This window comes from Taudactylus pleione, unplaced genomic scaffold (assembly GCF_031769625.1).
Source record: "Taudactylus pleione unplaced genomic scaffold, aTauple2 ptg000535l, whole genome shotgun sequence".
In the NCBI taxonomy this organism is placed as follows: Eukaryota; Metazoa; Chordata; class Amphibia; order Anura; family Myobatrachidae; genus Taudactylus; species Taudactylus pleione.
In genome coordinates this window covers 1054723-1076630 of record NW_028284937.1, presented here as the reverse complement: position 1 = coordinate 1076630, position 21908 = coordinate 1054723, and the positions used below count along the sequence as shown (strand labels likewise).

The 21908-nt window shown below is 44.2% G+C and overlaps 1 protein-coding gene across 1 annotated transcript in view; it reads right to left on the bottom strand.

The window, feature by feature from the left end:
• BCAM (basal cell adhesion molecule (Lutheran blood group)) overlaps positions 1-21908 on the bottom strand; it is a 95924-nt gene that overhangs the window by 12738 nt on the left and 61278 nt on the right. Inside the window, exons 6-14 of the mRNA XM_088450975.1 lie at positions 21208-21390; positions 18642-18766; positions 18390-18546; positions 14910-15025; positions 14623-14764; positions 13890-14017; positions 13294-13429; positions 11923-11958; positions 11494-11629 (exon numbers count right to left, since the gene is read on the bottom strand). Coding sequence (XP_088307101.1) covers positions 11494-11629; positions 11923-11958; positions 13294-13429; positions 13890-14017; positions 14623-14764; positions 14910-15025; positions 18390-18546; positions 18642-18766; positions 21208-21390 — 1159 coding nt within the window. The remainder of the gene's footprint in view (positions 1-11493; positions 11630-11922; positions 11959-13293; positions 13430-13889; positions 14018-14622; positions 14765-14909; positions 15026-18389; positions 18547-18641; positions 18767-21207; positions 21391-21908) is intronic.

The window sequence follows — 21908 nt, the reverse complement described above, 5'->3', positions numbered from 1 at the left end:
ACACCTCCAGATACCTATCCCACTTCATTTACACCTCCACATACCTGTCCTACATCATTTACACCTCCACATACCTGTCCCACATCATTTACTCCTCCGTATACCTGTCCTACATCATTTATACCTCCACATACCTGTCCCACATCATTTACACCTCCGTATACCTGTCCTACATCATTTACACCTCCACATACCTGTCCTACATCATTTACACCACCACATACTGTACCTGTCCCACATCATTTACACCTCTACATACCTGTCCCGCATCATTTACACCTCCACATTCTGTACCTGTCCCACATCATTTACACCTCCAGATACCTGTCCCACATCATTTACACCTCCACATACCTGTCCCACATCATTTAACTAATTAATGAGCTTTCACCTGAAATTCACCTGAAAACTGACCTGTCTTTATTGGCCAAATTATGGCTTTTAAACCCCTCCAAGTGCATGGTCATTCATTTGGAGCAATGTACTAAATGGTCTGCCCTGTTTCTCGACATTTTTACCTGTGAATAAAGATTTTCCCTACCTTTTCAACCTGATCAGGGGGTTGAGCATAAAACAAATGTGAATTTCCTTTGAAAATCAATTTGGAATTGGATTGCAAAAGAAATTAGCGATGAGAGTTTGGCATGAGAACTGCTTGCAGGACCCAACTCGCACCTAATTGGATTGACCTAAAGAAAAAATCTGTATTCAATTATAATATTGTTCTTTTGTATAGATAGAGCCTACATCCCAATGCTAGGCAGTGACAAAAAGGAGGAGAGCAGTAGGTCATCGCTAAAGGGTGAAGGAAAAGCAGAATGTATTTGGAGATCACGTTAGTAATGTAAGGGATAGCAGAGGAAGCTGTTATATAGCAACGGAAGGCATGAATGGGTCTGGCAGCAGCATTGAGGACAAACAACTGAAGGGTATGTTATATATATACTATATAAAAACTTCTCTGGTGAGTTCATGCTTGGAGTATGGTACGTAGATGACATTTTATAAGTGCATGTCAAAAAACTACTGTGAGGGGAGACCTAAATATTAAAGTTAATTGACTGATGTCTACTCTCTGTGAGTGTGGTGCAGCCAGATGCACCCTGTGTGATCAGCGAGTTTGGCAATGGTCAATGGTGTCATTGGGGTCTATTTACTAAGCAGTGTTAGGAGACAGAGTGAAAAGTGATAAGGTATAAGCCACTCAGCTCCCAACTGTCATTTTTCAAAGCCTGTGAGATGCCACTTAGGAGCTGATTGGCTGGCACCTTATTACTTTTATTATTATTATAATGAACAGTTATTTATATAGCGCACACATATTCCGCAGCGCTTTACAGAGAATATCTTACCATTCACATCTGTCCCTGCCCCAGTGGAGCTTACAATCATTATTCCCTACCACATGCTCACAAACATACACACTATGGTCAATTTTGTGGGGAGCCAATTAACCTAACAGTATATTTTTGGAGTGTGGGAGGAAACCGGAGTACCCGGAGGAAACCCACGCAAGCAAAGGGAGAATATACAAACTCCACACAGTTAGGGCCATAATGGGAATCGAACCCATGACCTCAGTGCTGTGAGGCAGTAATGCTAACCATTACACTGTCTGTACTTTTCACTCTGTCTCCTAACACTGCTTAGTAAATAGACCCCTTAGAGTGAGGTACTCTATCAGCGTGTTGGATTTTTTGCATAACTGAATACTGTATATCTGAATATATCTGATATAAAGTTGTGATCATAAGGAGAAATTGATGTTCTTCACACAGCTGCTAACCTATTATCTGACGAACCAGACCACTTAAGTCACTTTTTTTGGAAAGTGGCTGACAACAGAACAGCCAATGACCATACAATGCCAAATATCTCAGCTTAATTTATCAGCATACGTGGAGACTACTAGTTGGTCTTTTACAGAAGTCATCTTTTATACTATTATTTTAGACTTGGTAGTCCTTCAAGGTTGAATGTGCTAGTGAGGGGTGGTGTTTCTCCACTATCACACATCTGACACAGTAGTGAATCCTTGTCACCTTATTAATCTTTGGCATTCACGTATCGCCACATCACACACTCTCTGAACTCAATGGCACCACAAGGTGATCACTAAGAGAGTAGCTGGTATATAAAGATCTGCTCTTTCATTGCCTGGAGTTTGGCCAGGCTGGGGAAGCTCTGAGCACCAAGGAAAATGGACTCCTGGTAAAGAACAACAATTACATTTGTACATCTCTGCGTATCAGATTTCTTAGTGGAACCACTTATATCAGATGTGCATGGAACGCAGGTGGGCTTGTTGTCACTACCTTTTCCACTGAACTTGGCTTGGACAAGTATCCACCTCTACAATCTAGCAGGACCAAGTCAAGCTGACGTCAATGTTCTATGAATACTTAGACATTGACCTTATCAGAAGGTTGTTGCATTCCTTTCTGTGTGGAAATCTTTTTCAAGAGCTGCATTGGAAACTACATAGCGTTATGCTTTGAAGATGGAGAGGCATGCTGTTTTTATTAAGTGATCAAACTTGATACATTTGACCAAAGTTATTTTAATACTTCCTTTATGTACTTAGTCACTTCCTGCTTTCATGACAGCCAGGGTACAGAACTAGCACCACCATGATCTGAGATAACACAAGATCATATTTAAAGTGCAAATCAGTAACAGAAACCCACAGAGTGCCCTGCTTCTGGCCTTAGTTGGTATCTGCATTAAAAGAGACAGGGCATATCACACAATGGGTCTGATTCAGAGGTACACACTATTGCAGCCGCAACTGTGTGTTTGCCGCAGTATGACTGTGTCTTTATGGTAATGCCGCAGCCGATGGCATAATCCGCCACTGTGTGCATTAAAACGCACCATCGAGCATTGCACCAGCCTTATGGAGGCGCATAATCGCCTTCTGAACATGGCCATGGTATCAGCGCAATTGCGCCAAAAGAATCAGGCCCAATATACGCTGTGAAGATATTGTATATAACAACTTTGATTTGAAGTATATGTACATTGGGTTTTGTATTTCTATTTTCCACCTTTTCTGAAAACTCTCAGATCTGATTATGGGTCTTTATCAGGCTCATGGAACAGAGAATGACCTGTCTCTCAGCGCAGATGTCACCTTATGTGAAAGTCCTAGCAGAGATTGTTTGCCGCGCTAGAAATGTTGGCAGAATCGTAGGCGTGGCGGTGATGCTGATCTACTGCTGGCTAGCTGGGGGCAGATCGTTTTAGATTCCTCAAGCTTAATAATGTCCTAAAATGTACATTTTTGAGATAAGCCTGAAGGGAGGAATAATGAGGCCACTCTGATCCTAATAGCCATAGTATGGGACAGTACTTATTTATTTATGTGTCAATGGGTGCAAAAGTCATTTATGTAAATCAACCAACATCTGTACTCCGCCTTAGAAATAAGAGATTCCTAGCTTGATGCTTAGGGGTATATTTACTGAAGTACGGGTTTTTAGAAGCAGAGATGTTGCCCATAGCAACCAATCAGATTCTAGCTATTATCTTCTAGAAGGTGCTAGATACATGTTAAGTAGAATCTGACTGGTTGCTATGGGCAACATCTCCACTTCTAAAAACCCGCACTTTGGTAAAAATACCCCTTACAGTCATACAAACTTGCTGCACCCTATAAATAAATTAAATTTTGCACATACATTAAAAAAAATTAAGTTCTACCATTCAATGACATATTGCCGAAATGAGAATGGGTTTCATTTTTTTTTTTTTTAAACAAATTCACATTTCTGATATCTATAAAACAGGTCACAATCAACAGTTAATAACAGGAAGATATAGTGGCCATTCCTATATATTATCTATACGTTCCTATGTTGTGATATCATACATTTTGTAAGTGCTGCAGTACACACCTTGGCTCTATATAAAGGATAAAAACAGTGAAAGAGATTACCCCAATACATCTGGGAGAGACTCTTACAAGCTGTATATATCGCTAGATGACTGATTATATTCTTCTGCCCACATTAACATACATTATACACTGGTGTGGTGCCATAATCAGTCAAGTAGAATCGATCAGATCCTATAGACACATCCTGTAGGGGCCTCTTTATCTTTATGTCTTTAATACCTAGGGGATTCATTTAACAATCAACTTTTTTCTAAACCACCGATTTTCTGTGGCAAAAAAGGCAAAACATGGCGTGCATTGCCTTCTAAAAACCAACGACTGGTAAATAAACCCCTATTACGGTGTGAATTCCCAACTGTACAGTCTTGTGGTATATGCTGGTACTATATTAATAAATACTAATAATAATTGATGATTAGCAAGATGAGAAAGAGCAGTAGCATTATTCTCAGTATTAATATTACTACAGTTACATTATTTTGGCCATAATAGTGATGATTTTACAGGTGATGAATTCAGACAGAGCTAAAACACAAACTGCCATGTTCTGGATTGTAATATAATATGTGATGTACAGATGTACACACCCAATAGTTAATTATGGGCCTTTTATTATCTCTAAACCAAGAACCCGCTGGAATTGTGGCTGTTTTTAATAGACGTGCCAGGGAATTTCATATTTAGGCGAGGTTATGCCACATCATAAGTGTCCTGTGGTTCATCAAAATGAATTAGCTAAAATTCATTTAAAACAGGAAGCTTTTTTCTATGGGAAACTGAATTCCCTACAAGATTAACTTTTTCCTTTGTCTATTGTGCAAAAACTATAATCTGCCGGTGGCTCACAAAGACTAAGGTTTGTGGCGCTAACTGGGCGGAAAAATGTAGGCAGCAGGAGCATGGGGCAAATAAAGGAAGTGACAAACCACTGCATCCAAACAGATATTGGCTTTGGTAAGTTTAGTGCCCAGAATAACTAAAGCAAACGTCTGACTGGTGGATATGGGTCACAATGTTATGTGCTTTAATTAATAAATGTGAAATGTAGCATGTAAGATAGGCAGAGTACCATACACGTTTATTAAATTAGTTCAGGGTTTAAATTACTTCACATGTTATCCTGCCAGGCAGCAGCTGCTCTGTGAAGAAGTAACTTCCTCTTTGGTAAGTAACTGCTCTGTCCCTGTTACACATGCTCTTAAACACAGAGTGGGGAGATTTATCAAGCCTTCTAAAAAGTGGACAAGTGGCGAAGTTGTCCATACCAACCAACCAGCTTCATAGATGCTAGTTAAAAGGTCATTGGGTGATATGAGCTCCACTGTTTAGAAGACTTGGTACATCGTGTCCCATACACTAACTTTCTCTCTCTTTCTGAAATGGAAACTAGTATTCACATAAAAAAGTCCAGAGAGCACCATCATTCCTCTCTGTGGGGTCTATGTACTAAGCAGTGTTAGGAGACAGAGGCCCCGATTCAGAGCCGGCTGCTCTGACCAGAGCGCTCGCTCTGAATCAGGGCCGTCCTATTTAAATTAGTAGCGGCCTTTTGGACGCTCGCATAGCTGTGGGTTACCGCCCACAGCTTATGCGAGCGTCCATGATGATGGTCGCGATGGTCAAGACCATCGCGACCATCGGGCTTGCGACGAGACCCTGCGGTAGGGTCTCGCTGCCGCAAGCCCTGGAGTGATTTTGGCTCTATCAGAGCCAAAATCACTCCCACTGACACCACTAGTGAAGTCAGTGGGGCCGGCACCAGACGGTAGGCGTTCCCATGGGAAAGCCTCCGTCTGGCAGCCACGCTCCAGCACGCCCACCAAAGGGGGCGTGCTGTCAATCACCATCGACAGCACGCCCGCTTTGGTGCGATTCCCGGAGCGACAGCTTGGCTGTCGCTATGCGAGTCTCGCGCATGCGCACGACGGAGCTCCCTCCGTCGTGCGCATGCGCATTTGGGTACCATCGACCGCTTGCGAGCGTCCTGCGCTCGCGAGCGGGTCTGAATGAGACCCAGAGTGAAAAGTGATGTCTGTGATAAGTGACAGCCAATCAGTTCCCAACTGTCATCTCACAGGCTGTGTTTGAAAAATGACAGTTGGGAGCTGATTGGCTGGCACTTATCACAGATTTACCACTTTTCACTCTGTCTCATAACTGTGCTTAGTAACTAGAACCCTGTATATCAGCACTTCTCAGTACCGCCTGCTTGTCTCTGTCAATGGCACATTCCTCCCTTCCCCTCCTACCAAATGGGGCAAACCACAAGCAGCTGTGTAGTTAGGTAGGGGGGAGAAGTTGTGGGTGAACATGCCTGGATTTAATAGGAAAATGTTATCAGTATGGAACAAACCCTCTAAGCAGCACCCTAATGAGTACCAGGCCATGCCCTTCTTTCATGGGCAGCAATAGGATAAGTGCGCAGGTGATGAGAAGTTTACTGTGTACAGGTATATTCATCAGTGGGCGTGGTTAAGTAAAATGATCATCATATTATACCAGAGACATCCCCATATATCAGCTTTGAGTGTAATATATACCAGCCTATGGACCCCACTCCACCACCATGACAACTAGTTACCTCATACATTGTACCAGCAATATAGCCTTACATATAGTGCTGCACAACTAATCTTCCAGCCTGTACTGTTATACCATTCTGTGCCCAATGCATTATACTGTATCAGTGCTGACCATGTACACTGTACTGTACATACCATCCTGTGCCCACAGACAATATACTAGTCCTGTAACTCTATGCATACAGTAATATACCAGATGTGTATACAAAAAAATCAGTAATGACTCCTCACCAAACTTATGCTCATACACAGGAATCGGTATGAAATACCGCCGGCTGATTCCCGGCAGCGCCTGGCCGACAAAAGCAGAGTTCCCGGCAGCGGAAGCCCGACAGCGCTGGAAATCCCGATCGTCGCTAAGGTAAGTATAAACTAGGGATGTGCAGGCTCGGATAGGTTCGAGTTTGCACGTGGAGTTCGGATTTTTCCCTCCAAAAAAACGGAACTCAGAACGAGGCAAAACGTCATCTTACATGGACGAACATCATCATTCCTGGACAAAAGACCAGGAATGATGATGTTCGTCCATGTAAGATGACGTTTTGCCTCGTTCTGAGTTCCGTTTTTTTGGAGGGAAAAATCCGAACTCCACGTGCAAACTCGAACCTATCCGAGCCTGCACATCCCTAGTATAAACTAACCTAACCTAACCCTCCTTAGGGGTGCCTAACCCTAACCTCCCCCCCAAGTGCCTAACCCTAATCCCCCCTCTAAGTGCCTAACCCTAACCCCCCCCCTTCCCCGCTGCCTAAACCTAAGTCCTTCGATCGGGATGCCGGGCGTTGGTCTCCCGGCGTCGGGGAAATGACAGGCGTCTAGATATAGACACCGGTCATTTATCCCACGCCGGGATAAAGCAGTTGGGAAGCCGGCTGTCGGGATTCCGGCAGCTGGCTTCCCGATTGTATACCCATACACATACCTCATTTAGCCATTCAATATCAGTCTACCTGTGCACATGTTTTAGTAGTAGCCATTTGCCTCTAATGTTACCTGCAGCACCTACCCAGTGGCGGCTACAGGGGTGGGGCTGCAGCACAGTCTAAAATTCAAACAGGGGAGCCACACCAACTGCCACCCCAAACACTGCCAAACATCGCCGGCCGAGACTCACTGGCAATGGTGTGGCTCCCCTATTTGAATTTTGGACTGGAGCCTCCACTGCCAAGGGACCACTTAGGGTCGGATTATCAGAGTAAATGTCTCCCATGCAAAACGGTGCTGTTACATCTACAGGAGCTGCACTTTTGAAAGGTGCCTGCACACGGTACGATGTGTAGGCACTGATACGACCAACCATCCGAGGGCCGATATATTGGGCGATCCCTACACACCGGGCGATCCGGTGGCCGACTGCCAGATATGACACCTTCCCCCCTCCCGCGTTGTGCTGCATGGGATCGTCAGTCGCTTTGCCTGATCTGTTCTACATGCAGAAGTAACAGGCAAAGAGACGGACGACCCCGCAGGAGTGCGCAATGCACGATATCGTGCATACACACGGAAAAGTATTGCAGTTTTACCGTTCCAATGTGTCCGATCGTGTGCAATTTCGATCCCTGTGTAAGGGCCTTTACCTTCAGTGGAAACCCCTGTCATACAATACATGGTTGCTGTGTAGTACAGGTTGAGTCTCCCATATCCAAATATTCCGAAATATGGAATATTTTGAAATACGGAATAATTTTTAGCATGACTGAGATAATGAAACCTTTGATTTTTTGATGGTTCAATGTACACAAACTTTGTCTAAGGCACAAATTATTAAACATATTGTATACAATTACCTTCAGGCTGCGTGTATAAGGTGTATATGACACATAAATGCATTTTATGCACTTTGTTGAAGCCACAAAATTATTGAATATATTGTATAAAATGACCTGCAGGCTGCGTGTATAAGGTGTATATAACACATACATGCGTTCTGTGTGTATATTGGGGTCCCATTCTCAAGATATCTCATTATGGTATGCAAATATTTCAATATTCAAAATACCCTGGTCTCAAGCATTTTGGATATTGGAGACTCAACCTGTAGTATGGGCTTTGGGCACTATAATAATACATTGTTATACACTGCTGTATTAATCTTGGGAACCTGTCCTAAATGGTTTCTAGCTGATCTGCTGGAGATTGATCTGCTGTCAACAATCCAGATGCAGTGTGGGTGGATGGAGAATAATTCTGGACATGCAGCAGAGGGAGAAAGGGAGGACATGGTGCAGCCAACAGGGAGCATTTCTCAGTGGGCAAGGCAAGCAGAATTTGTCTAGATCCGCAATTACACAGATTATGATACATCCCACCAAACCCCACTATCCACAAAAATAATCCTAAAAATGTTACTTAACCAAACATATAAAGCTAGGTGCACACTGGACGACGTGTACCGGGCCGACATATCGTACCGCGGGTACACATTAGAGCGATGTTATGAACGACGGAACAACCACTCTTTCCGTCCTTCACTGACATGAATGGGGCCGCTTGCAATATCGTAAGGTTTGATGTGCATCACATCAAACTTGACGACGTCGCATGCAGCCGCGGAGGCGTGCATATTGTGCATACACACTGCATGATATGTCCTTACGATTTGGCTAAATCGGCCAAATCTTAACGACATTGCTCCAGTGTGTCTACCTAGCTTTAGACCGAGTTCCCTGCTCCATACATTACAGCCTCTGCGCTATACATTAATATCACGTAGACACACAGAAACCATCATCCACGGCTAACCTTTCAAAGCCCGGGTCACTTTTGCAGTCTACTTAGAAATGTGTGTAACAAATAATCTTCCAGGCAAAGGAGTACTACGCATGTACCACATTGCTCTCTAACTTGTATCACAACGCTTCTTTTATGTCTTTTTGCAAAATAACATCTGCAAAAATGTAAAATATTGGCATGGCTAACAAGAATGCCAGCTTGTGCAAGGAAAAGGCTGTGGAAATGGAGTGACAGGCATCGAAAATGTCATGAATGATCGAAAATGTCATGAACGGACAGGAAAAAGACGTCACGCACATGGTGATTATAACATTTGCATTATGATAAATACAGCTTATAAGAAAAACAGACTCTTGGCGGGCACACTGTCCCGGAGTCACCATGCACAGCTGTTGACTGGCAGACAGATACAGTCCCAGGGTAAGAGGTGCCAATTATGAACACAGGCATTTGCGGTATGCAAAGCTTTCTGTGTAATCTGGCTGTAATATATCAAGGACGTTCAATGCAAGTATCAAAATACCCATAACAAGTCTTGTTTTTAGAGCTTTGCTAATCATGCACATCTGGATTAATCTATTTACCTGGGTCTGTAATCATGCCATATCTATAACCTTAAAATACCCTACAGCAAGGAAGTCCAAATACCACACCATGGCTTTGTGATAACCTTACCTATCCTGAGAATCAACTACTGTACAACTCTTTTATAAGATAATGATTTTGTAATGCAGCTTGGCCCATTACTGTGCATCTATAACATGCGGCCACTGCTATTAACAGCTCTGCCCAAGTCTATCCGCCAAGTTCCATTATTTAACCACGGTTCAACAGGATCTTTATCAGAGGGAGTGACTTCTAATCTGAGCCTATTGGATACTGAAGATTAGTCTGGCACTAGGCCACCTATAATGAAAGTACAATGAGATTATGCGGAGATCAGGAGAAAGTACTGTGAGATCGGAGAAGGGAAGGAAAATAATACGAACCCAAAGATCTCCTTAAGAGGGCCTATCCACTAGCAGACATGAAAACGACTGCACGATTACGACATTGTAACCGTGCAGTCGTTTGTCAGTCTGTGATGAGCCTGCACTGAACGAGCAGTCGTTCAGTGCAGGCTCATCCATCACCTGCAAACATGCTCAACCTGACTTTATCGTCAGGTTGACCAGCATGTTTGCACGATGATAGATGTCTAAACGACCAGCGGGCATGCGCAACGCTCGTCATTTTAAACATTTTTGCAAACGATTTGCAAACGATTTATGAACGATTACAATATTGTTCAATCGTTCATTTAAATCGTCTAGTGGATAGGGGCCTTTACTTTACCACTATCTGCAGTATAGGATGAAGTGGTGTCCTATGTCAAAGAACCGCTCAGGACCCCGTTGTCCCCACAGGCAGCAGTCACGGAACAGTCTGCTTGGTTGTTTGGCCACTTGCTCGCTGTGTATCGCTACCGAGGTGTGCAGTCGCCAGATACAATGATCCTGTATATATGCACCTTTAGCGTGATGTAAACGTGTCTCTTCTCATTGAGCCACCTCGCACCTACATTCCATTGTCCAATCACAGGGCCTGATTCTGAGTCACACACAAAGTGGCTGTAGCTGGGGGCCTGATTCACTACCTTATGCTAATGCGAGAGTCTGTAGGGAATATGCGGGGGAACGTCCGTCTGTACACGGAAACCTGTGCCTCCCACTGATTTACCATCAGCCGCCATAACCGTCATCATTAGTATCGCCACCTGTCAGAGCCCCATGCTAGGTGTAAGTGATACGTCAGACACAGGCTTCCCTTCCCCGTACGCAGGACTCAGAATAGCATGGAGATTTAGCTACACGCCCACGACACTCCCATCGGTTACGGTAGTTCCGTGTGATCGCATTGGCACAGCCAGCTCCCACCCCCAAAATGCCCAATTTCCCGGAAAAACAGATCCAGCCAAGTCGCCTCCGACGTTGAATTAGACGGACATGCGTAAATTAGAATCTGCACATCCGGGGTATGTAAGCGTTTCTAACTTCAAATGCTGGACAGACCAGAATGCAGCCTGTTGCACCCAGTCTCTGGCATACATTTTAAGTCGTCAGGGTGTTTACTGAACTTGTGATCTGTATTATAAGGACTAGTCATGCATTACAAGCCCTGTGATCCCACACCAAAAGGCCCATCAAGGCAACTTAACCTGCGAGCATTTACATGTTCTCTTCACATTTCCACCCCAGCCCACCCTCCTATTTAGGAGTACACCCTGGCCATCTGACTTACAAAGGCTGTTTCTCTGATCGTCCACACGCCAGCTTTCCTTTCTTCTGTAGGAAATAGAAAAGAGCGACGACCAGCAGTAGAAGTATGACGCACACAACAACGGCAATAATGGCTGTGCTGCTTCCACCGCTTTGCTCTACGAGAGACAATATGATAACATCAGACATAGAAGCTACGGAATACTAGCAGCAAGATCAGAACTAAAAGGAGGGACAGGGGGGTGATTGCAAGAGCTAGTAGATGTATGGCAACATACAGTGCGTAGTGAGCTATGCAGGGGGAAACACAAAGCTTTCCACAAGGAGTACAGATGCTCCACAAACATTTGCTGACGGATCTAGAAGACTGGACCATGAACATTTGTGGAACAATTGGATAAAATGTGTACACAGACAATGACAGACCTCCTAATAGGATGACTGCACTTACCTTGGGCAGGTGCTGTGCTCGGGGCTACCATACTCACTATGTAAAAAAGAATATATGAATATTTGAAGTTACAGTAAAAAAACAATAATAATAATAATAATAAATGAAAAAAATAACTAAATCTAGTGGTAATTGTAAATATCTAAATTTGTTTTGCATTTGTCCAATATAACAATATTTTGATTGAACAGCAATAATCTGAATTATTCCAGTTAGCATGTACCAAAGAGTTCAATCATAACAATGTAGGTATTTACCAAAAACACTGAGGAATGATTTCCTAGCTCAATCCACCAACTGAATGTCTCCATCAGGTGATGGCTACTGTTAAGTTAAAATAGCAATGTACATTCTAGTTTACAGTTGTTTAGTTATACCTAATGTCTGGTGCTAATGTTTACTTTCCTGTTGTAACATATACAATATATAACATAAACATAAACCACCTCTCCACAACTGCCATTGCAACTTTGCGGACAGCAAGTCTAGAAAACATATCCGTATATAACGTTCAGTAATCCCTCCTTATTGCACAGGCTCATCACATGCTCCCTGCTCTAAAATGAAAATAATTCCAATAATGGGCTTGAGTCATACACAAGTCAGAATGAGGCTACATCTAGCGATCTAGTGATGTTTAGTACACTGTGCATGGGTTGCTGGCTGCATACGCATCTTTAAGCACTTCTGACATGTACATATCTCTGGTTTTTCTCTGCAATGGCTAATTGGACACTACAGGGCAGCAAAGGGACATTTACACACAAGAGAAGGATCCCGCGGACATGCAGTCCGAGTTTCCACCTATTCTGAGTCATGTGTATGCAACATTTCAGTCTTATCTTTTGCACCTAGTATGGGGCAGGTGTAAGTGCCGTTGCCAGTGCTGACCGCTGCTCTTACTGCTGGAGGGCAGTGGGGCGATGCCATCGCCATACGGCTCAGAATGAGGGCCTATAATTGCAGAGGACTTGGGATTGTGACCGCATTATTTGGGCCTCAGAATCAGGCCCAATATTAGGAATTTCAGGAGACGTTAGATGAACTATGCATCTGCAAATTCTGCTCTACCGGTGTTAATGTGACCAGATATATATCGGATGACAGGTACACATTCCATTCATAGGACGGAATGAGGCAACAAGATCTTCTATTAACTATTAAAGAATTAATTTGCTGGATAAACCACGCCGACTGAGGAAGGCAGATAAACTTATACAGAACAAGTAAATGGTTAGCAACATTTGTATTTCCCCTTTAATTTCCTTAGCATTCACATGCCCTGACCCCAACTCTAAGGTCAATAATATGCTATGGGGTCAGCATTTTATTATACATTCCTCCACTCACCCTTCCCTAAATCAGACTTACAAATGCTTAGTGTGAATTTTTTCTCCTTGGTTCCGAGAGGATTTTGTGCCTTGCAAGAAATGTCATTAATTAGCTTAGACGTGACCTTCACGGAGACCTCACTTTGTACATTCAGGCCAGAGACTGACTGGGAACCCTGGAAGAGAAACACAACAATCACTGTATACAGGCTAGAGACTGACGGAGGTCTTAGAGAGAACAATGACTACTGTATGGGTGGAATTAGTCAAGTGAAAGTTATGGAACCCACTATAGACACATTCAAAAGAGCCATAAACTTAAATGGCCAGAAGACTGCTACTGTAGCTTGTGGAGTGTTCTGGTCACACGCCTACACGCGTGCTGTAAGTGATACAGAGCCAAAGAACAATATGAACTAATGTGTCATAGGGTGAAGATCATCTGGTAAAATGACCAAGAAGAGACAAGACAAAGGGTTTTCACCGGCCACAAGTGTGGAGATGACTGGGGAGCTTGTTCTGGTCTACAGGGTGACAAAAGGTAGCACATGACACAGTGTGGTTAACACACTCACTAAGAGGGAGTTGTCACAGTACTAGGACCTAGCATGGTGATAACATGGTATAGCTGTGTACCTTCAGCTCTGGTGGATTCCAGCTTATCACAGGCTCCGGGTAACCCTTTGCTTCACACATTAATGTCAACATCTCTCCTTCTGCAGGTACTTCAAAGTAATCATTTCCAAGTTCCAGCATTGGGGGACCTATTGAAAAAAATAAAAAATAAACTCACACCTAGAACTATATCTTTTAAGTAAATGTTTTAAAGAAAAGAAAAAAATTGTTCTAAATAATTATTTAAGGGCAAGCTAATCCTGTTTTTAAGTTTACAATGTAAATATTAAGAGATGAATGCATAATTATATTTTTGATGCACCTATCTTGGGTAGCTAAAGTTTGCAATAAGAGAGCAATTGCTTTTGCCTCTTTCCCATAACCCCAAATCTTATCCTTTCTCGTCCTCTTGTCACTCCAATTTCCATATCATGTTCCTATCACAAAAAAAGTTTCAAGTTATGGCCTAGTGGCAAATTTGTGTCTCAAATAATGAAGGGTATGAGGTCGATCGATGAGTGATGAGGTGTGGAGGGACAATGAAACGCGTCAGTTTGCCAACTACCTAACCTTGTTTATGGTTTCTGCAGAGGGATAGCACATTTAGCACACACCCTTCTACCTCGCTCCTGTTCTAGGCACTTTGTGGTTGCTTTGGTGAAGACTGCATAGATCTGTAGTTCTTGCAAATTAAATCTTGAGTCGACACAGAGCATTTGAACATGTTGACACAACCCTGCAGATTTGCGCTCACCCTCCACAATAACACTGATGCTCCGTTCCTTTCGGAGTCCTGGAACTGTCACCACAGTAGCTTCACACGTATACACCCCAGAATCAGAATAGGACAAATTGCGCAGTCGGAACCTATTGTTTTCAGAAAGAACAACCTGATCCTATGATAGACAAAATAAAAAGAAACACTCAGATGTAAAGTTGGTGTAGGCCAAGATATGACTAATATAAAAAAAAAAAATCATGAAAGAATGCAAAGTGACAGAAGGGTAATCGCTAGTCGTTAGCGAGGAGTTATTAAGTTACCTTTTTCCAGACTAGATGGGTTTTTTCGGAGCCGTCGCAAGAGCAAAACAGTTGGATATCCCCCCCAACGGAATGCTTTTCTTGCTCCGATGGCATAACAGTGACAGGGTTTAGGTCTGTAAGACACAGGAGAGAGACAATGCTATTATGTAGGACCTGTGCCTCGGGACACTTGCAGGGGTGCCTCAGGTTGGTGGTCCGGCACCAAATCAAATTATTTATGATCAATGTAATGTAAATATGTGGGCAAACAGAAGCGCAAACCTGTCCACCACCACATAACTGAGCCTAAAGATGACAGTTAAGTACAATTTACTTCACTTTACTTAATTTTTTTTCTGAATTTCTCAATAACAAACTTAAACATAGGGGTGCCATGAAAACAATACTGATACTCTAGGGCGCCATGATTCAAAAAAGTTTGGGAACCACTGATGCAGACAGTATAAAAAAAAGTTCATGGTATATGTAGGCTATATGACACTTGGTTTAGAACAAGAGCACTGTGTCCATTGGTAAAAGGGACACTAATGTGGAATGTAATGTGGAATGTAAAGAAAACAGATTGTTTTTTAGAACTCTGTTCACATTAACTGTTCAGCCAATGCCAGAGTCTGTAGGTGCAAAATTGTGTAGCTTTTAATGGGAGGCGATAGGACTGAGATGTGCCCACATGCAACAAGCTCCGGAACGCGTTACATTACAGAGATTGTGCCCATTATCTAGCTCCATCAAAATATGCCGTTGGCTATGGAAACCTATGGGCATCAGATGGCCGTGCCAAGGCATTTAAACCCCCGGGTCATAAACCCGGGCATTTATGCATCATCATGACATCTCTATATTGAAAGCAGTGTCCTGACAAAAAGGTAATCCTGCATACAAGCGAGATTGTTTGCAACTTATTTGCGATTCCTGATTCACCTTACCCTTAGGGAGCTATTTATGAAAGTAAATTCCCATGCAAAATCATACAGAAATGGTACCTTTATGCATGATTTTAGTATCCGTGCAAGAGATATCAGATATTTCCTGCACTTTACAAAGCAATATGAAGGACCGCAGCATGCCGCAGTCACCATTACTACAAACACAGTATTCCACAGTCCCTATTACTATAAACACAATATGCCGCAGTGCCCATTACTACAAACGCAGCATGCCGCAGTGCCCATTACTACAAACGCAGCATGCCACAGTCCCCATTACTACAAACACAGTATGCCGCAGTCCCCATTACTACAAACAGTATGCCGCAGTCCCCATTACTACAAACACAGTATGCCGCAGTCCCCATTACTACAAACACAATATTCCGCAGTGCCCATTACTACAAACACAATATGCTACAATCCCAATTACTACAAACACAATATGCTGCAGTCCCAATTACTACAAACACAATATGCCGCAGTCCACATTACTACAAACACAATATGCTGCAGTCCCAATTACTACAAACACAATATGCTGCAGTCCCAATTACTACAAACACAATATGCCGCAGTGCCCATTACTACAAACACAGCATGCCACAGTCCCCATTACCACAAACACAATATGCTGCAGTCCCCATTACCAAAAACACAATATGCCGCAGTCCCCATTACTACAAACACAGTATGTCACTGTCGTTATTACCACAAACACAGAATGCTGCAGTCCCCATTACCACAAACACAATATGCTGCAGTCCCCATTACCACAAACACAATATGCTGCAGTCCCCATTACTACAAACACAGTATGCCACAGTCGTTATTACCACAAACACAGAATGCTGCAGTCCCAATTACTACAAACACAATATGCCGCAGTCCCCATTACTACAAACACAGTATGCTGCAGTCCCAATTACTACAAACACAATATGCCGCAGTCCCCATTACTACAAACACAATATGCTGCAGTCCCAATTACTACAAACACAGTATGCCGCAGTGCCCATTACTACAAACACAATATGCCGCAGTCCCCATTACTACACAGTATGCCGCAGTCCCCATTACTACATACAAACACAATATGCTGCAGTCCCCATTACTACAAACACAGTATGCCACATTCCCTATTACTACAAACACAGTATGCCGCAGTCCCCATTACTATAAACACAGTATGCTGCAGTGCCCATTACTACAAACGCAGTATGCTACAGTCCCTATTACTACAAACACAATATGCTGCAGTCCCAATTACTACAAACACAATATGCTGCAGTCCCCATTACTACAAACACAATATGCTGCAGTCCCCATTACTACAAACACAGTATGCCGCAGTCCCCATTGCTACAAACACAGTATGCCGCAGTCCCCATTCCTACAAACACAGTATGCTGCAGTCCCTATTACTACAAACACAGTATGCCGCAGTCCCCATTCCTATAAACACAGTATGCCGCAGTCCCTATTACTACAAACACAGTATGCCGCAGTCCCCATTACTATAAACACAGTATGCTGCAGTCCCCATTACTACAAACACAGTATGCTGCAGTCCCCATTACTACAAACGCAGCATGCCGAGGTCCCCATTACTATAAACACAGTATGCCTCAGTCCCCATTACTACAAACACAGTATGCTGCAGTGCCCATTACTACAAACACAGTATGCTGCAGTCCCCATTACTACAAACACAATATGCTGCAGTCCCAATTACTACAAACACAGTATGCCGCAGTGCCCATTACTACAAACACAATATGCCGCAGTGCCCATTACTACAAACACAGTATGCCGCAGTCCCCATTACTACAAACACAATATGCTGCAGTCCCCATTACCACAAACACAATATGCCGCAATGCCCATCACTACAAACACAGCATGCCGCAGTGCCCATTACTACAAACGCAGTATGCCACAGTCCCTATTACTACAAACTCAGCATGCCGCAGTGCCCATTACTACAAACGCAGTATGCCACAGTCCCCATTACTACGAAAGCAGCATGCCATAGTCCCCATTACTTGCAAGCATAGCTGTTTTGGAGCTTGGCCCTTTAAGCTAACATGATAAGGAATGTTAATTTTGGGGGGGGGGGGGGTTCCGCAATAAATATATAGAACCCTTTATGGAGATAAAGGGGTTGAGAGATTTCTGTTTTGTGAACGTTTACACAGCATTTTCCACCCAGCAAAAGGATTCCCCTTCTTCACCTCCCAGCTACAACTTCTTCACCTCCCAGCTGCAGTTTAAATACCTTTTCACTTTTTCCAACTTACGTATTTCAGGTCAGATCCACAATCCAAGAAAGGTAGAAGTTTTTCTGGTAGCAGTCCCAAATACCGGGATGTGGGCGTGCACCTACAAATCCGGACAGCTAGGCACATTTGCCAAATAGGCTCTGTGCTTTGGGAGTTTTGTAAATGACCATTACAGAATGGTGAATGCAGCTTTTAGGTAAGGACCAAGAAAAAGGAAATTCTGGGCTGGGTCAGGGAGAGGGAAAGGACCGTACTACTGATACACTTACAGTGCACTTCAAATTCTAACTCCTTTATTAGCATCACATCCTGGGGGCTGTCAAAATCCAGAGCTTCACATCGGTACTTTCCAGCATCGTTTCTGGAGATGTTATCAAATACGTAAACGCCATTCGAATTAGAGTTCAGCTCCTCTTCGCCGGTGTCCTGAAATGATAGATGGATGATGAAGACAACACTAATACATACAATGCCTAGGGAAGACTGGGCAAAAACATACACAGTTCCACTCCTCCAAATACCGTTAGTTTGTGGAACATATAAGTCGGGGCCGGTTTTCCATCTCCTTCACAGCGCAGGGTCACGGTGTCACCCTCCTTAATGTGTTGACCCGGTAACACCTTAAACATCACATTTTCTGTGTAACCTGAATTGGAAAAGGAAACCGTTTTTATTATTATAAATGAAACAAGAGATAAAGAAAAGCGGTTTGGTAGGGGGGGATTGACCAAGAGAGACAGTGGGCCGAATATGAGCTCCCTTATTTGCATAATTTGCCACAGTCGGGTCGATTTTATGCTAATACCGCTACACAGCCCTTCCCTGGTGCACATGCGTCCGAATATGCAAGGCCTGAGACGCCCACTGTCAGCATCCTCAGACGCTGATACTTCTTGGTGCTTCTTTAGATGCACCATCGAAACTTGCACTTCACTTCTGCTGCCATGCGTCCAAATCTGTTCTGCCACTCGGTATGTACAAAATCATGACGCATTCCCGATGCGACTTAGACCCATGCACAGACTAAAATCTAAACTCAACTGCATTCGTCATTGCCACTGTGTCTGACACGGAGTTACGCCCAGTACGGTTTATAGAAGTATGGTGAGGGCTAAAGAAAATGCTAAGGAAATTTTTTTTATGTGTGTGCGTTCGCGGGGGGGCTCACTACAGGCGGCATTATTGGGGGCTCACTACAGGGGGCATTGTTGGGGGCTCACTACAAGGGGCATTGTTGGGGGCTCACTACAGGGGGCATTATTGGTGGCTCACTACAGGGGGCATTGTTGGGGGCTCACTACAAGGGGCATTGTTCGGGGCTCACTACAGGGGGCATTATTGGTGGCTCACTACAGGGGGCATTGTTGGGGGCTCACTACAAGGGGCATTGTTGGGGGCTCACTACAAGGGGCATTATTGGTGGCTCACTACAGGGGGCATTGTTGGGGGCTCACTACAAGGGGCATTGTTGGGGGCTCACTACAGGGGGCATTACTGGGAGCACTACAGGGGGCATTATGGGGGCTTACTACAGGGGGCATTACAGGGGCTTACTACAGAAGGCATTACGGGGGCTTACTACAGGGGGCATAACTGGGGGCTTACTACAGGGGGCATTACAGGGGGCTTACTACAGGGGGAATTACTGGGAGCACTACAGGGGGCATTACGGGGGCTTACTACAGGGGGCGTTACAGGGGGCTTACTACAGGAGGCATTACTGGTGGCTCACTACAGGAGGAATTGTTGGGGGATCACTACAGGGGGAATTGTTGGGGGCTTACTACAGGGGGTATTACTGGGAGCACTACAGGGGGCATTATGGGGGCTTACTACAGGGGGCATTACAGGGGGCTTACTACAGAAGGCATTACGGGGGCTTACTACAGAAGGCATTACGGGGGCTTACTACAGGGGGCATAACTGGGGGCTTACTACAGGGGGCATTACAGGGGGCTTACTACAGGGGGAATTACTGGGAGCACTACAGGGGGCATTACGGGGGCTTACTACAGGGGGCGTTACAGGGGGCTTACTACAGGAGGCATTACTGGTGGCTCACTACAGGAGGAATTGTTGGGGGATCACTACAGGGGGCATTGTTGGGGGCTTACTACAGGGGGTATTACTGGGAGCACTACAGGGGGCATTACAGGGGGCTTACTACAGGGGGCATTACGGGGGCTTACTATAGTGGGCATTACTGGGGGCTTTCTACAGGGGGCTTATTACAGGGGGCATTACTAGGGGCTTACTACAGGGGGCATTACGGGGGCTTATTACAGGGGGCATTACTGGGGGTTTACTACTGGGGGCACTACAGGGAGTTTACTACTGGGGGCTTACTACAGGGGGCTTACTACTGGGAGCACTACAGGGGGCTTACTACTGGGGGCACTACAGGGGCCCTTACTACTGGGGCACTGCATAGGGGGACCACTACTGGAGGTAATGCATAGGGGGACCATTACTGGGGGGCACTACATAGGTGGCACTGCATAGCGGGACCTCTACAGAGGGCACTGCACAGGGGGACCACTACTGGGGGAACTGCATAGGGGGGCGGCAGCTGGGGCTGGAATAGGTGCTGGGGGGGTGGTACATTTTAATTTGGGGGGGGGGGGCACCAACATTTATCTTGCCTTCGGGCACCTGGGATGAAGTTACGCCACTGGCTCCGGAGTAACTATCCCGCTCCCATTCTGTTCTTAGAGCAAGCATAGAGCAATCACACCATCTATGTTGCAGGCCAATCATGGGTTAGCATGCTGACTGGGATGTGTGAACACCTCTCCTTCTGTTGGTCTGTTCTCATAATGTGATCGAATGAGAGTTTGCCTAAGGGCAACTTAAACATTTTTCTGAAGTTTCAAAAAAAATTTAAAAAACTTTGTCGCTTAGAAATCAAGAAAAAGAGGAGGAAATCTCATTACAGTAGGCATCATTCTATCTTAAAGCAAAAAGTAAGTTGCAAACAGGTAAATACTATTAATGCTAGTGTAAATATATAGTATGAGGAACCCTGAGACACTGAGTATAGAATGGAAGGGAAATCGCACAGATTTATCTTCCAGGAGTCTCACTCACAGTGTACAGACAGTTTGAATTCCTCGGACTCCATGTGACTGGTTGTGTCTTTGGGCAGGGGAAAGGCCACCTTGCAGGAAAACACAGCATCAGCGTCTTCTTTTGTGGGCTTCAAGAAGAGCGTGCTGGAGACGGTGTACAAGCCGGAGGCCTCAGTTGTCGTGCGGGATGAAGCATATAGATCTACAGGTAGAGAAAATGATTTCATTACTGGTTTTCGCATAAGACCTTGTACATCTACAGATGGGCCCAGCTAGTTTGTTGCTCACAGCATGAAATTCAGGCTTCTGAGTCGCACCTTGGAACGTTGCGTGATGGCTGTACTGTGGCGCACCATGGTGCTCCATTGATAAAATTTGTACTATTGAATACCATACTGTAAAAGTGGATGGACATCCCTGACAGGCGGGCCAACCACGTTCACGCAGTGTACAGTATTTGCATGTTGCATGTCGCACAACCAATCTTTTTAATAATATCGCAGAAGCTCGTTGAACGGGACGCAAATCAGTACACACAACAGTACTGTACAGTAGTGTAATTGCCGTATTGTTATAACGGTATGACCGATACATTAACGAGACGCATCGTACAACTTTCAATTATATCACACATCCGTTATGTCTGTAATCTGATTATATCACACATCCGTTATGTTTTATATCACACATCCATCATGTCTGCAATTCATGATATGCTGT